The sequence below is a fragment of the Benincasa hispida genome, chromosome 1 (assembly GCF_009727055.1).
Source record: "Benincasa hispida cultivar B227 chromosome 1, ASM972705v1, whole genome shotgun sequence".
NCBI classification, from domain to species: domain Eukaryota; kingdom Viridiplantae; phylum Streptophyta; class Magnoliopsida; order Cucurbitales; family Cucurbitaceae; genus Benincasa; species Benincasa hispida.
In genome coordinates, this window is record NC_052349.1 from 90,034,890 (window position 1) to 90,049,214 (window position 14,325).

Genomic DNA, 14,325 nt, shown 5'->3' on the forward strand with positions numbered 1-14,325 from the left:
CTTCCGTTATATGGAAAATTTTGGGTAATGATTCCTCACAGATTTTTTTCCTCTCTACGCTCAATCGTTTATGGTATGGGTTCGATGCTCCTTTTCCACTATGCATAATTAAATGGGTTTTGTTCTCTTTTTAGAATTTCTGCTTTGAGGAAACATTGTGTCATTGTCTTGTATTAGTATCGTAAAATACAAGTGTGTCAATTATTGTGATTGTGAAGCTTTTGTTATGGTCGATCTTTAGGTGGTCTCTAGATTTTATTGAATCATTTTGTTGCTTCTTAAAAAGAGATTCTAATACTTAGGGGGAGCTTAAGTATTCCAATTAAAGTGGCTTTCATTTAAAGGTGGAAAAATAAATATTCATGTTGAGAGGGAATCTCACACTTGGGAGAAACCTTAGTGATCATTCACTAAGTTAGGCTATTTATGTGTCACACTATAATTGTCTTTTATTTATAGATAAGTATAACATTGTAATAACTTGACTTTGTGTTAGTGAAATTATCTTTTCTGGGCACATTGCCCTCCAGACATAGGTAGTATTGTACCAAGCTGGGTTACCAAACTTTGTGTTATGTCTTTTAGTGTTTTTATTTGTGCTTTACTAATTTTCTTGAGATTACTATAACATTATATGTAATGTATTACATTGTGTGTCAGATAACCCTTCTTTCAAAATATAATTTTAAATGTTTATATCATATTAATTCACAAGTGATAAAATGAGTTCAGCTCTACATTAATTCTTTGGTCCATGAGGTCAAAAGTTCGACTCCCTATCTATAATTATTATATTAAAAAAATTAACAGATAGTGTTTCTTCAACTTCAGCTTGTAGGCATTCATAAAAAATTAGTAAATCATGAAACTGTAAAAACAATGAGAGATATCAACATACAACATATTTACTAATGAAATTTTTTCATGTATGCATAATTTTAAAAGTTTCAAAATTTTGGAAGTAAAAATAATTTTTAAAAATGAAAATTTGACATAGCTCCCTAAATGAGATATCTTTTCTGACCTAAATCGAGTCAGTTGTTATGAATTTATTATTCAGTTGTGCTGTTAGATAGGAAATAGAGCAAAGAAGGCAATTGAGACGTTTCAGATATAAAACGGATCAAAACGGAGTAATAAACACCGAAAGAGGATAGAAAGGACAAAGTTGTCCATAGGGGCAGCGCTGCATTGTCGTGCAGTGCCACCTCACAGCACTGAGGACAAAAAGCTCTTAAGACTACAACACTGCGATGCTATTCTGTGGTGCCACAACACCATCGCGCGAGTGCGTGAGGACCGCAGTGCTGCACACGCCGCTGCTGATACCAACCCAAAGAGACGTCCACTATATATAATCTTTTAATTTTTAGGGTTTGAAGCATGGAAACACATGTAGAGAATTGAGGAAGGTTCCAATTCAAGCTATGGAACCTCATCTTAGTTTTTCTTCATCTGCATCTCTATTGTTTTAGTTTTATGTTGATTTCTTTTTATTCGAAACTGACTCGATGTTTACAAGCCTTGATTACTGCTTTAAGGTATGTAATCTTGGTTAGTTTTATTTTAATTCTTCAATTTCAATGGACTCACTTTGTATTTATGTGACGATTTTGAACTTTTAATGTATATATTTCTCTTTCAACATCTTTGTCTCTTAATTCCATCCTTTAACTCGATGAATGATTAGTAGGGACAAATTGATTAATTAATCAGCATTAACGTTCGTTAATCATCAGGACTTAACCCTAAAATTTAATGCATATATTTAGTTTAGTTCTTCGATGCATTGCATTCTTGGTTAATCAACATATAGTTTACTTAGGATGCAAGTCTTAATTGATGCTAATGCGCGACACTATCAGTTATGTTAGCCATGTATTTGAGTAGATTGAGCAATATCCTAGGATCATACTTATAATTTGGGGGGATTCCACTTTCTTTAACTAAAAGTATCTTATTAGTTTACTTTTTAAAGGATCAATTGCTTTTACTTTAGCTCGTTTATCACATTCTCCAGTTCCATACACAAACCCCCAATTATTGCTTTAATAAAGAGTTTGCTTTTTGAAACAAATATTCGTGCATCTCTACAAATTGATTCGATCTTGCTACTTGTACTATTCAATAGTATAAAATGTATTAATCGGTATTATAATTATTATTTAATATCCATTAGTAATATAGATGTATTTATTAAAATGACAAATAAAAGAAAGTGAAATTTTTGTATTTGAAAATAAATTATAGGGTACCACTTTACCTTTAACTATCATTCATCAATAAAGATGGAATTTTAAAAGCTTTAAATTTTTTAATAGAAAAAAATATCTCAATTTATATTAGAAAATAAATTACAGGGTACCACTTTATCTTTAATTATCATTAATTAAAGATGAAATTTTAAAAGCTTTAAAATTTGATAGCTAAAAATTTTAAAAATATAAGTAAAAAGAAATATACTCTTAAACTAATAATTTAAATAATGCATTTATGGAAATGGCAAAAAATGAAAAATAAAATAATATAAAAATTATGACATTTATAACATTAATCTTTAGTTATAATCAATTATGAAATTTTAAAAGTTGGACATGTTCTTATAATTTTGTAACTTTTTCTACTAGTACTACAAGGCTTAAGAGCTTCCAATATTTCTCTTTCTTTTTCTTTTTTAACAAAATCTATTATTAGGAATGTTCAAATAACTCGATAATCTAAATAATTTAATAATAATATCAATTTAGAAGTTTATCCTCTAGTTAGTCCATTGCTAGGATTTTCATGTGGGTTGGAGAGGGCAATTTTACATCAGTAGCCAATCCAATGACTTGTAAAAACCTAATAACATACCAACCAGCATCAAGTTGCCACCATTTAAGGCCAAGCCTAGCTGAATACTTGAAAGCATGGTGATTATTGTGCCATCCTTCTCCAAATGAAGTCAAACCCACCCACCTTTAAACGAAACAACCAAACATTACAATAAATAACATGTTAACACATATATGGTTTAATTAATTATCTAAACATCGAAAGTATGGCATAAAAGGTCCCGTTTAGTAATGATTTGGATTTTAGTTTTTTATTTTCGAAATTTATGTTTGTTTTCTCTTAAATTTGATATTATGTAAACAAAAAGAAAAACTACGTCGTTTTAGTTTCCAAAATTTGTGTTGATTTTTTAAAACATTGATAAAAAGTGGATAACAAAATAAAGAAATTTATAGGAGTAAGTAGTGTTTTTAAGTTTTATTTTTAAAAACAAAAAACTAACGCTCTATTTGGTAAGCATTTGGTTTTTTGTTTTTATTTTGAAAATTAAATCTATTTCATCCACATTTCTTACAATAATTTGCTCTTTCTTAAGTACAATGGTTGAATTCTTAGCCAAATTTTAAAAACAAAAACAAGTTTTTGAAAGCTACTTTTTTTAGTTATCAAAATTTGACTAGATGTTTTAAACCATGGGTGAAAAGTAGAATACAAATGAAGAAATTTGAAGGTGGAAGTCCATAGGTTTAATTTTAAAAAAAAAAAAAAAAAAAAAAAATATAGTTACCAAACGAGATCTAAATTGTTATCAAATAGCATTTGAATTATAAGATAATTTTTTTTCAAATTCTGGCATAGCATAGCATAAGCTCAATGAACAAAAAAGGTCAATTATAATCCCAAAAGTGTTAATGGTTTGATCCCACCACAAAATATTGAACTTAAATTAAAGAAAAAAAATTGGATGATATTTTGTTATTGGTTATGAACTTTAATCACTAAAATGTAATAGCATTATGTTAAATCATCATTCAATTCAAAATCTCTCCGTTTAAACATAAACTTTTAGATTAATAGAGGATTTAACAAGATACTCATAATTTTATGCTCAAGATAAAAACTGGCACTTAAGAAAAAAATACATAAAAAGTCATGTAAATAATTAAATTATAGTCCTGATGTGATGAATAATGTGATGCCAATGGCATTCCTGATGATTTCCAAACAAAGGCAAGCAAAGGCAAACAAACAAAAGCAAAACCATATATAAAACACATATGGTAGAAAAAAAAAAAAAGTAAACTTATTTATAAATATAGCAAAATTTTACTATCTATTCTTGTAGCGATTATTTATACTTGTAAAAACATAAATCATTGTTCACATGATAGTAATATGGTAGAGAAAGAGATGGAAAAATTTACCAATTGTTTTTTGACAAATCGCCAGTTCTCCAAGGTTGCTTTCCCCATATATGGCATACCGAATTCACCATAAATGTAGAGTGAAAAATCACTACGATCCTCACACACTGAAAACATAGATAAAACTATGATTTTTTTCATTAATAATTAATAGATCACTAACTGAAGGAAAATAAATGAGAGTGTACCATTCCCCATATAAGAAAAGGAACTCCTCCAATGTTATAGAGTATGACTGCAAGAGCAATTGGATGAAGAACATATGTTTTGTGAATAAATCTATAAAACCTTTGTTTCTCCAAGTCACCAACGTTGTCGGGTTTCCCATGCTTTGAAAAAAACACAAACATATTTCTCTCTATCTTTTGAAGATCACTAGAATACTTAGGACAAACTTTGTTAGTCAAAATGTAAGAATCGAAAAGCCACATCATATGACTATTCCAAAATCCTTGAATAGGGCTATGTGGGTCTTTTTCAGTATCAACATATTGATGATGACATCTGTGCGTACTCACCCAGTCAATTGGATCACCCTAAAGTTCATAAAACAATACAAATTCTCAAAAACAAAGTGAATATCATCTAAATGAAATAAAATAAAATAAATGAGCATATACCTGGAGAGCTTGAACTCCACAATAAGCAAATAAGTATTCAAGCCATTTTGGAAGTTTGAAACTTTTATGAGCAAGATTTCTATGATACGATACGGTCATTCCGAAGAGACCTGTGATAATTTGTAATGCAACGGCGACCCGAAATGCAGACCAATTGAATTGAAATGGTGCAAAAATACAAAGTAGGTGCACTAGTAAAATAATATAAGCAACACGTTTGTCTAAGTTGGTCCATTTTCTCCTCCAAAATGGTCTTGGAGCATTCACCATTTCCTTTGGTTCTTCTTGTTTTGGTTCATCCATTAGCAAAGGTTTATGTGGTTGGGGCTTCACCTCCTTTTCTGCCATATGCAGAAATTATAGCTCATTTATCAAACAATATATTAATTGCAATATATTTGGTTGATCCATAAATAGTCTTTACATCTCATTCTTTAGTTATATAGATGGGATATATCTTTAGTTTACGAGTTGAATCTTACGTAGTCTGAAGTCAAATATACATATAAAATAATGCATTAACTTTGTTAATTTAAAATGTTTGTAAAATCTAAGCCATGCTTTGAAAGTTTAAAAAAGGGAAAAAAAAAGTTATAATTTTTAATTTAATGATTATTTTTTAATTTGGATATAATTATATATTTTTTTAAATGGTAAAAAAAAAAAAAAAAAAACAAGCCCTATTTTCGAAACCCAGAAAAAGAAACCCAATAGGAAGGATCTAAATAATTGAAATTAATCTGGTCCATGGATTTTTGTTTCATAATGACTATGTGGCAATAAAAAAGATCTTGATAGGATTTCTATGTTTAGTTGAGAAAGACCATTTTCGCTAAAATTATTGCTATATTCGACTCTAAACTATAAGTTACATTTTTCTTTTAAAGGAAACGAGGGTTTTGAACCTCTAACCTCCAGATTTAAATGAATTCAGCGATTTCTACAAAAATCACATCATGACCTATAACAAGCTAAATCCAATAAATTTTATAACTTTAGACGAACAATACTTGATACACTGTAGGCTGCACCCATCTTTGTGTAGCTCACTCCAATCCTACAATAAAAATAAAAAATAAAAAATAATCTAAAAACAACTCTTAAACCAAAACATTTTAACTAGGCATCCTCAAGGAACATAATATTATTAAAATTAAAACATGTTGAAAACACCAAAGAAAATTGAACTAAAATTCCCAAAAAAAAAAAAAAAAGAAAGAAAGGGAACTCATACCCAATAGCAGTCTATGCATTGCAGGCTCTCAAGTGATGTGATGGTGTGAATATTGGTAAAATTGTGTGAGATAAAGAATTCCTCAAGCTTTATAAGGAGAAAAAGTGAGAGAATTAGGCTTCAAAGAAAAGGAAGAATCAAAGGAATTAGAAAACCATCTGTTTGAAAAAGAGAAAGGGCTGAGAGTTTTAATGAATTAAGGAAAGGGCTTTTTTTTTGAGAGAGAGATGCAAAATGTCTTCTGTGTGAAAGTTCCATTCTGTTAAGAAGGGTTTTTAAGTTTGAATTAGTCTCTTTTTAGAGTTAGAGAATATTAGAAAACCCAGTCAATATTATACTTTGTCAATTCTAATTTTGTTGTAACTATCCACTCTTTTCTCTCTCTTCTACACTATTTTACCCTAACTATAAATTGGAGCTCCATCTATTTTTAAAAGATAGGTGAGAAATACACAAAATCATTCCCACCCCTCCGACTCGAATCTTATCTTGGTCCTAGAGTAAGTTTGTTTTTGTTCCTTAAATGACGTAAACACTATTGTGCCTCAAAATATCTGCGATCTAGTTTCGATATGTGGAGACTCTATTGTGACTATCACACTCTAAGATCATTTATTACACTTTGGAATTTTGAACTTCAAAGTTGAATTCAACACCTACATCATCCTAGGGGGTACTAATGCTTTGCATCCACCATATTATTGTAGAGCAACTCTATATTCATTATATATTTTTCCCTTTTCACAAAAAGAAACACAATAAGTAGTATTTTTAGGGATGAAAACGAATATCTCTAAATCTCAGACAAAACGTTGATGAATCCTTGTTGTTGAAACGATTAACAATTTTTTTCGGTCATCTAAATGTTGTAATGTTATGTAGCAATGTTCTTTGGACTAATTAGGGTTGTGTTGCAATGAAGAATTGGGACTATTTATTATTTTGTTGCAAAGATAGATATGACGATAATTTTTTTGCTAGAAAATTTTAATTTTTTTCTTAAATCTTATTGACATTTTTTTTAATAATTATCTTTGAATGAATGCAACGTTGCAGGGGTGTTCATAAGAACTCGAAAAGTCAATTCTTAAATCTAGATATAGTCATAAAAGACATAATAATCACAAAGAATTGCAATTCTACTTCTCCTATACATAACAACAAAAATTTAAATTCTCCTTCCCACAATGTACACGAAAATCACAAAAGGAGTTGCAATATTGCTTTCTCCGGCCGTTTATAACAACAAATTTAAATACTCTTTCCAACCTAGTCTCCTACAACAACAAACCCCTTCCCCCCACCCCTCACAACACAACACATTTAAATACTTCTTCCAACCCCCTCTTCCTTTCACTACAACAAACTCAAATACTCTTTTCAACCCCCACACGCACAATATATATGTATATATGTATGTATGTATATATGGCACATAATCGTAAGTTAATTTTTAAACCTAGACATAGTCACAGTTGACACAATAATCACAAGGATTAAGTACATGTTTGAAAGTGATTTTGAAATTACTAAAATCGCTTTTGTCCTATTCAAAATCACTCCACGATACACCTTTTGATCATTCAAAATTAATTTAACATTTAATTTACATTTCAGATATAATTTTCATATCATCTTTTCTTGAACAAGATACTAAAGGAAAAAGAGATTAGTATATGCACTTGGATATCTCAGCTATATTGGCACATCTTTAGCATCCTCACCATATCTATTGGAATGCCTTGATTTTTTAGTTGGCGCATCGAACAACCAAGTACGGAGGTCTCACTGCCCAATTAGTGAATTGGTGTTGATTTAATACCAAATTATAGGAGAGATGAGAGGAAAGCTTTCCAATTAAGGGCCATAGAAACAATATCATAATTATAAAAAAAAAGAGTATATTTCGAGCACCGAAAGGTAGTTGAATATAAAATATCATATATTTCAAATTGATAGATAGTTTTTCCATATATTTGAATATTTTGTTATTTCTTTGCAGCCACAAGCACCAAAGGGTAGTACCAATATAATTTTCATATCATCAAAATTAATTTTAAATTATTAGAGACATGTTTTAGGGCGATTTTGAAAATGAAAAAAGTGATTTTAACCATTTAAGAATCACTCCCAAGCATCCCTTAATTTCATAAAAAAAAACATTTATCTAATATGAACAGAAAAAAATTGTGGTTAGTAACCAAAAGAAAGGAGTGATAAATAGGCTATAAATATCATGCCACTTATTGCTTTAAGATGAAGCTTGAGATGAACATAAAAAAACTTGTTCTGGGCATGGCAACGGGTACACATCATCATCATCGCTTAATGGATACTCCACAAGGAACTCAACCTTAGCCAGAACACAGATATCTCTTATCCCAACTTAAAATAATACACTGTCTCCAATGTATCTCTAATCAAAACATAAAAGGAAAAAAAAAAAGGAAGAAGAAGAAAAAAGAAAAGGGAACAGAAAACCTACCCTGATAGAGTTTACATGCATGGAGCAGCGGATGTTGCTTCTCCCCATCTTTTTTCCTTTTCCTCTAGCACCTAAGAAAGCAAAAAGAAAAAGCTAAGCTAGAAAGTAGTAAAAAGAAAGCAAATAAATTTGAACATCCTGTACCTCCAGGAAGCGCAAATTTTTAACGTCGGTTGCTCAAAATGACCTGTCCCTTGTTAAGATACATTGAAGTTCTCAGTTGCTTGAATTTGATGTAGCATTCAAAGACGAAAAAGCTTCTTTGGTTTTGAAGGGCACCAGACAGATCGAATTTGGATTTTTCTGTATATCTGAAAAAGGAAAAAAAAAAAGAATCAAAAGACTTAAATGACTAAAAGATGTTGGAAAAAAAAAAGACTCAGCTGACTCGTAAGGAACAGATGAGCAATATTAAAAAAATGTAAGAGATGCCAAAGGTAAGAACAGAATGAGGCTTTGCAGCTTCTAACTTTATCACCTGAGGCTCCTTGAGATGAAACTTGGGCTCATACATAATCTCACAAACTTATTATGGGCATGGCAAAGAGTATACGTCATCATCATTACTGAACGAATACTTCGCAAGGAACTCGGCCTCAGTGGTACAGATCATGGGTAGCTCTAGTGGGTTTTCCAGTGACTGTACAAAATCTTGGCTTGCAGTTTGGGAAATCAGTTGCTCAACTTGGTGGTCGATGTCGATTACATCACTGTTGCACATCTTAGTAGTCACGGAGGATGGTTGCAATAATGGCTTATCTAGCTGATAACGGGTATAAATGCACGTTGTCATAGTGCTAAGTACTTAAACAATATTGACTTGCATTGATAAAACATGTTAAATTGAGTCCATTAAGCATCAATTTCATAATATTGCAGTCGCATGCATTCATCGCATTAGAACTGTTGATTTTTTTTATTTTTGTGTAGAATATGTGACGACGTAAGGCGGAAATTGCGATAATAGGAAATCATTGGTCGAGTGCAGCATTACCGCAAGGCTTTGCGGTGATCATGTTCGCAAATATTCGCCCAAGAAGGATCGTCGCAACTTGGTCAGCGCAACATGGTAGGCGCATCTAGGTGAAAGGCTAATTAATCGCGATGGGGCAGAAAGCTGATGACAGTCGAATCCGAATTAAGTTGACAGCCGATACGATCACAAGTACATTCAGCTTTTCGGTGACAATTATTCGGCGCATCAGTCAGAAATTAAAGCATCCCATCTATACAATCATGAGAGAGAAGCCGCCATTCACCCCGGATGCTCTATAAGTACCAAAGGCATCCTTCAGAAAAGGGGTTCAGTTGTTTGAAATTTCATACTTCAGTTCGCTCATCTTTGTGTATAGTTTTCCTTTCATTTTAAGGTGGAGCAAGAGAAGAGTGGTGATGCCGGAGATCACTCAGGGCAACTCGAGAGATAACCTTGAGGCGAAAAAGTAGAGAGCGGGCCGACTCTCGCGAGAGCGAGATTATCTTTTGAGCACGAGTAGAAAACAATGTAAAAGCCTAGGTAGCAAGAGATTGCTACCAGGCCCTTTATTCTATACTTGTATTTTTATTTTGTACTTCATCTTTATATTTATACAATGGAAATTCTATTTCTACATATGTTCACTCTCTTAGCACGTATGAGCAGCTAAACTAGTCGAATGGGTTGAGAAAAATTAAGCTAACATGACTTAGGGAGTTCATTGCTTGCAATTGTCTTGTTTTATGTTGTGCCAAATGCCCTTTAGAGCTACTCGAGAGAGAGTCTAAAGAAAGAACCTAATGCCTCGAGAGAGCTAGGTTAGAATCTGGACTCGAAATTTCAAGATTAGAACTGCATAAACAAGAGAGAAGGACTTAGAAATAAGCTCTTTTTGTCAACTTACATCGCATGCATCCTAGAGATGGGAATGATATTATGTGGTCGCCTTATTTATGTGTGTGTCATTTCGTCATCGCATAAATAAGAATAGAGGTTTATATGTAGGTCCTATAGACTTAGCTCATATATCGCATACGTTCTAGCCTTAGAAGCCATGGCATTCGCACCGAGAGATGGTTTATTGTTGTATGCATGTTGCATGATCGCATAACATGAACGCATCCTAGGAAGTGTTAGCCGAAACCTTTCTCAACCCGTTCACCGCATACTCATCGCATTTCCCGTTTATCAACTCTTTTTAAACTCTGCCGCATTTTTTTATTTGTCATTAACGTAAACAACAATCCCAACACTTTATTTATTTATCCGATTACTGCAAAGTTTTCATAAAAATTACCGACGCAACCTATTTTCACAAGTCTCTGAGTTCGACCCTGGACTTACCAAGAAACTCAGTGGAATTTACACATGGATTCCACTGAGGAAACTTGAGTGCACAACGCAATTTCACCATCGCATATCATCCATAATTCACTTCATAAAAATCAAGCATCATTAGCTTCCCAATTGATTCAGCAGCTTGAACGACAAGGTCACTCAAGATCTGAAGGTCATTTTTAGCCTTTGATCCAGAATAGAGACTGTCTTGCTGGAAGCTTAAGAAATTTTGCTGTGTATAAAGAGGTTTCTATTGACACTTAGAAGAATTGTTAGAAAGCTCCATAACCCATACCTCTGAAGACAAATCTGGGTGGGTAGAGGGAGCATGCATCGACATGTCGGATGCGGTAGGGTATGAATCATAGTGGCTCTGATCCCATCCTAGATTTCCATGGCCAAAGGACTCCTCCATCTAGGCTGATGGAATCATAATCCCACTAACTAGGAACCTTCCCATGAAGTAGTCTTGTGGCACTGGGCTCTGCTGCAACCTTGGACATGCTTGCTCAGGATGGTCATGTTAAGGTTGATATCCTAAATCTCGTAGGGTTCTATAGTTTATAAATGTTTTGAATAAACTCATTGTTTATTTAATAAAATATATAATATTTTATTTCATATTTTAATTGCATTAACCACAAACCAATAAACTAACATCCAAGGTTATCTTCTGGCTTAAACATGTATGTAGCGACATATGAGTGCATCGTGTTTAAGTGGTAACCTAAATGGTCTGTAGTAGATGGATAAGGTTGGGTACCTTATCCTGGTGACACTACGAGTATAGCCCACTTTGTAGGTGTTACAATTATTTTAAAGTGCTACAAATGATCTTATCCTGATCATTCATGTATAGACATGTGAGGGGGATATTCTATACAAAGGAGTTTGTATAAGATTGGACCACAAAATGTTTAGTCTCACTAGGATGATCATAGGTAACATGACCTGAATCCTGAGTGAGTTGTGAACTTTTGCCTATGAGGGTGGTCCTTTGATTTGTATGGGTGAGAATGGCCAGTGTAAGAGTGTATTAATATGCAGCGGAAGTAACAATGATCAATAAGCATTCAAATTCACTAATTTTGGCAGAAACTAAAGAATGCTCATCTAATAAAGGAGGGTTTGTAGTCATACCTTTGTAGAACTCTTCAAGATCTTCATGAACAGCAGTTGTCTCTTCGAAAGATCACTTAAACTACCTCAAGATCTTCCCCACTATCCTCTTGGAGCTTTAGAACGAGTTGTGGGACTCAAGAACAGCTTGAAGTAATGAATAAACAAGGAAAAGCTCATGACACCACATTGCTTGAAGAACCTTTCTTCCAGCGAAATTTTATCTAAAATTTCTATTGAATGCATGCCTCAAAATCATTCCAATCTTCTTTACTTATTGCAGGTGAACATGCAAAGAAGATCATTGCATGGGTTGCAGCTCATGCTTGGAGTAAATGAAGAGAAAGAAAATGGTATTTGTGTGAGCATGTAGAAGATGGGTAATGGAAAAACTCATTTTACCATTTGTGCATGTTTTCCAACTTTTCAATTTTGATTTTCAAACTGAAAACATTATTAATTTTCTGAAAAAATTAATAAATAATTCTAATTAATTTAATATCAAATATTAAATTAATTTTAAAACAAATCCATCTTCATATATTTCAATCATATTCAAATATATATTTTCCTATTCCGTTTAATTCTAATTTGAACGTTTCAAATTAACTTATCAAGCTACTCTAAGGCTTATCCATTTACGAGCTAGTAGGGGGACCTCGAGGACCTACAGATCATGGGCTCCAACGATTCGAGATTAATCGATAAAACTCATTAGACCGATCTAACCCTCATTCGTTAACTAATGGGTCACTTCATTATAGCTCATAGTTGAACTCCCTTCACTGTAGATATATTATGTCCACTTTTTATAACCATAATCAGTAAAGCGATCCTTCACAGGTTATTCGTAATCACAACTGGGTCAAGATAATCGTTTTACCTCTGTGAATACATCTTGTTCCTTAAGTTCCCACTGACCCTCTAATGAACAATTTTATTTCATAACACCTATGAATCAAATCCTTTCTCTATCATGAGAAGGCGGGACCCCGATTGTTCAAGACCTGGAATTAGTACTTAAGAGAACAACCTATCTGCTAACCCTAAATCGGGTAGGAGTAAATTCCATCTTTCAGGGCTATGTTCCCAGTTATTCATCCGGTCTTATCTCCAAAATGGGAGGCTTATTGAGCAGTGTTGTTGGGCTACTCTCATTGTTTGCAGATCAAAGGATAATCGAGAACAAACAAGAATTTATAGCTAGCTTAGGATTAAGGTCGAGTTAACCTAGGTTACTCAATAAATGAAATCGTCAGTTTACAGTCGTTATAAAGAAAAGTGACTATTTTCGTGGTCCAGTCCATATGCAAACTCATTACATAGGATGTCTCCACTCATATGTCTCAAGATCAGTGGATCACATCGTTTGTAGTATTTTATAACTCTTTGTAACAACTACAAAGTGGGTCGCATCCAATAGTGTTACCAGGATGAAAAAACCAATTTCATTCATATACTTATTAGACCATTTAGGCTATATACTGTTAACTTGATCCTGTTTATATCACTACATAAAGTTACAGTATTCAGACTATAGCCATGGATATGTTTGTTGGATTTTCATAATAGAATCCAAAATCAACAATTTATTATTATTGATAAATAAAATGTTTAACACGAACTGCAAGTTCTAGGACATTCCCAACAATCTCCCACTTGGACTAAAACTCCAGTGAGAACAAATATATACTATATAATGTTAAGAAACATAAAAAAAAATACAATAAACTAGGGCATCTCCATAACCATAGATATTCTCCCACTTGCCCTAGATTACACTACTTGGAGTCCTAATCCAACTAGGTGGCCCTCGAACACTTTAGCCGAGAGGGCCTTTGTGAATGGATCAGTAAGGTTGTCTTCAGAGGCAATCTTTGTGACGATCACATCTCCTCTGTGTACTATCTCTTAGATGAGATGGTACTTTCTTTCAATGTGCTTTCCACATTTGTGACTCCTTGGTTCTTTTGAGTTGGCAACAGCACTACTATTGTCACAATACAGTGTGATAGGTAGGTGCATATCTGGAACTGCTTCCAAATCAGCCAAGACTTTGCGTAGTCATACTGCTTCTTTAGCAACTTCACATGCAGCCACATATTCCACTTCCATTGTGGAGTCAGCGATACAACTTTGCTTAATGCTTCTCCAAACTATAGCTCCTCCGTTGAGAGTGAAAACTGATCCTAAAGTAGATTTCCTAAAATTTACGTCTACATCAATCTAAAAATCATAATCAATGTATCTTGTAAGGATCAAATCCTTAGGTCCATACACAAGCATATAATCTCTCGTTCTCCTTAGATACTTGATGATATTTTTTACAGCAGTCCAATGACTGTGTCCAAGAT

At 33.0% G+C, this 14,325-nt stretch overlaps 1 protein-coding gene across 1 annotated transcript; it reads right to left on the bottom strand.

Moving 5' to 3' along the window:
• Positions 1–2,762: 2,762 nt before the first annotated feature.
• Positions 2,763–6,072, bottom strand: LOC120067623 (palmitoyl-monogalactosyldiacylglycerol delta-7 desaturase, chloroplastic-like). Its single transcript, XM_039019168.1, has 5 exons — positions 6,054–6,072; positions 4,820–5,160; positions 4,388–4,735; positions 4,200–4,306; positions 2,763–2,958 (listed from the first exon to the last, which is right to left on the bottom strand). Exons 1-5 carry the CDS (start codon positions 6,070–6,072, stop codon positions 2,763–2,765), a joined length of 1,011 nt encoding a protein of 336 aa, XP_038875096.1.
• Positions 6,073–14,325: the final 8,253 nt, after the last annotated feature.

Bases quoted from the DNA above. Each gene is read 5' to 3' on its own strand.
- LOC120067623 (XM_039019168.1), bottom strand. The intron at 4,736-4,819 runs GTATATGCTCAT...TATGAACTTTAG, and splicing joins GTGGAGTTCAAGCTCTCCAG to GGTGATCCAATTGACTGGGT. The intron at 4,307-4,387 runs GTACACTCTCAT...CTATGTTTTCAG, and splicing joins CTTTTCTTATATGGGGAATG to TGTGTGAGGATCGTAGTGAT.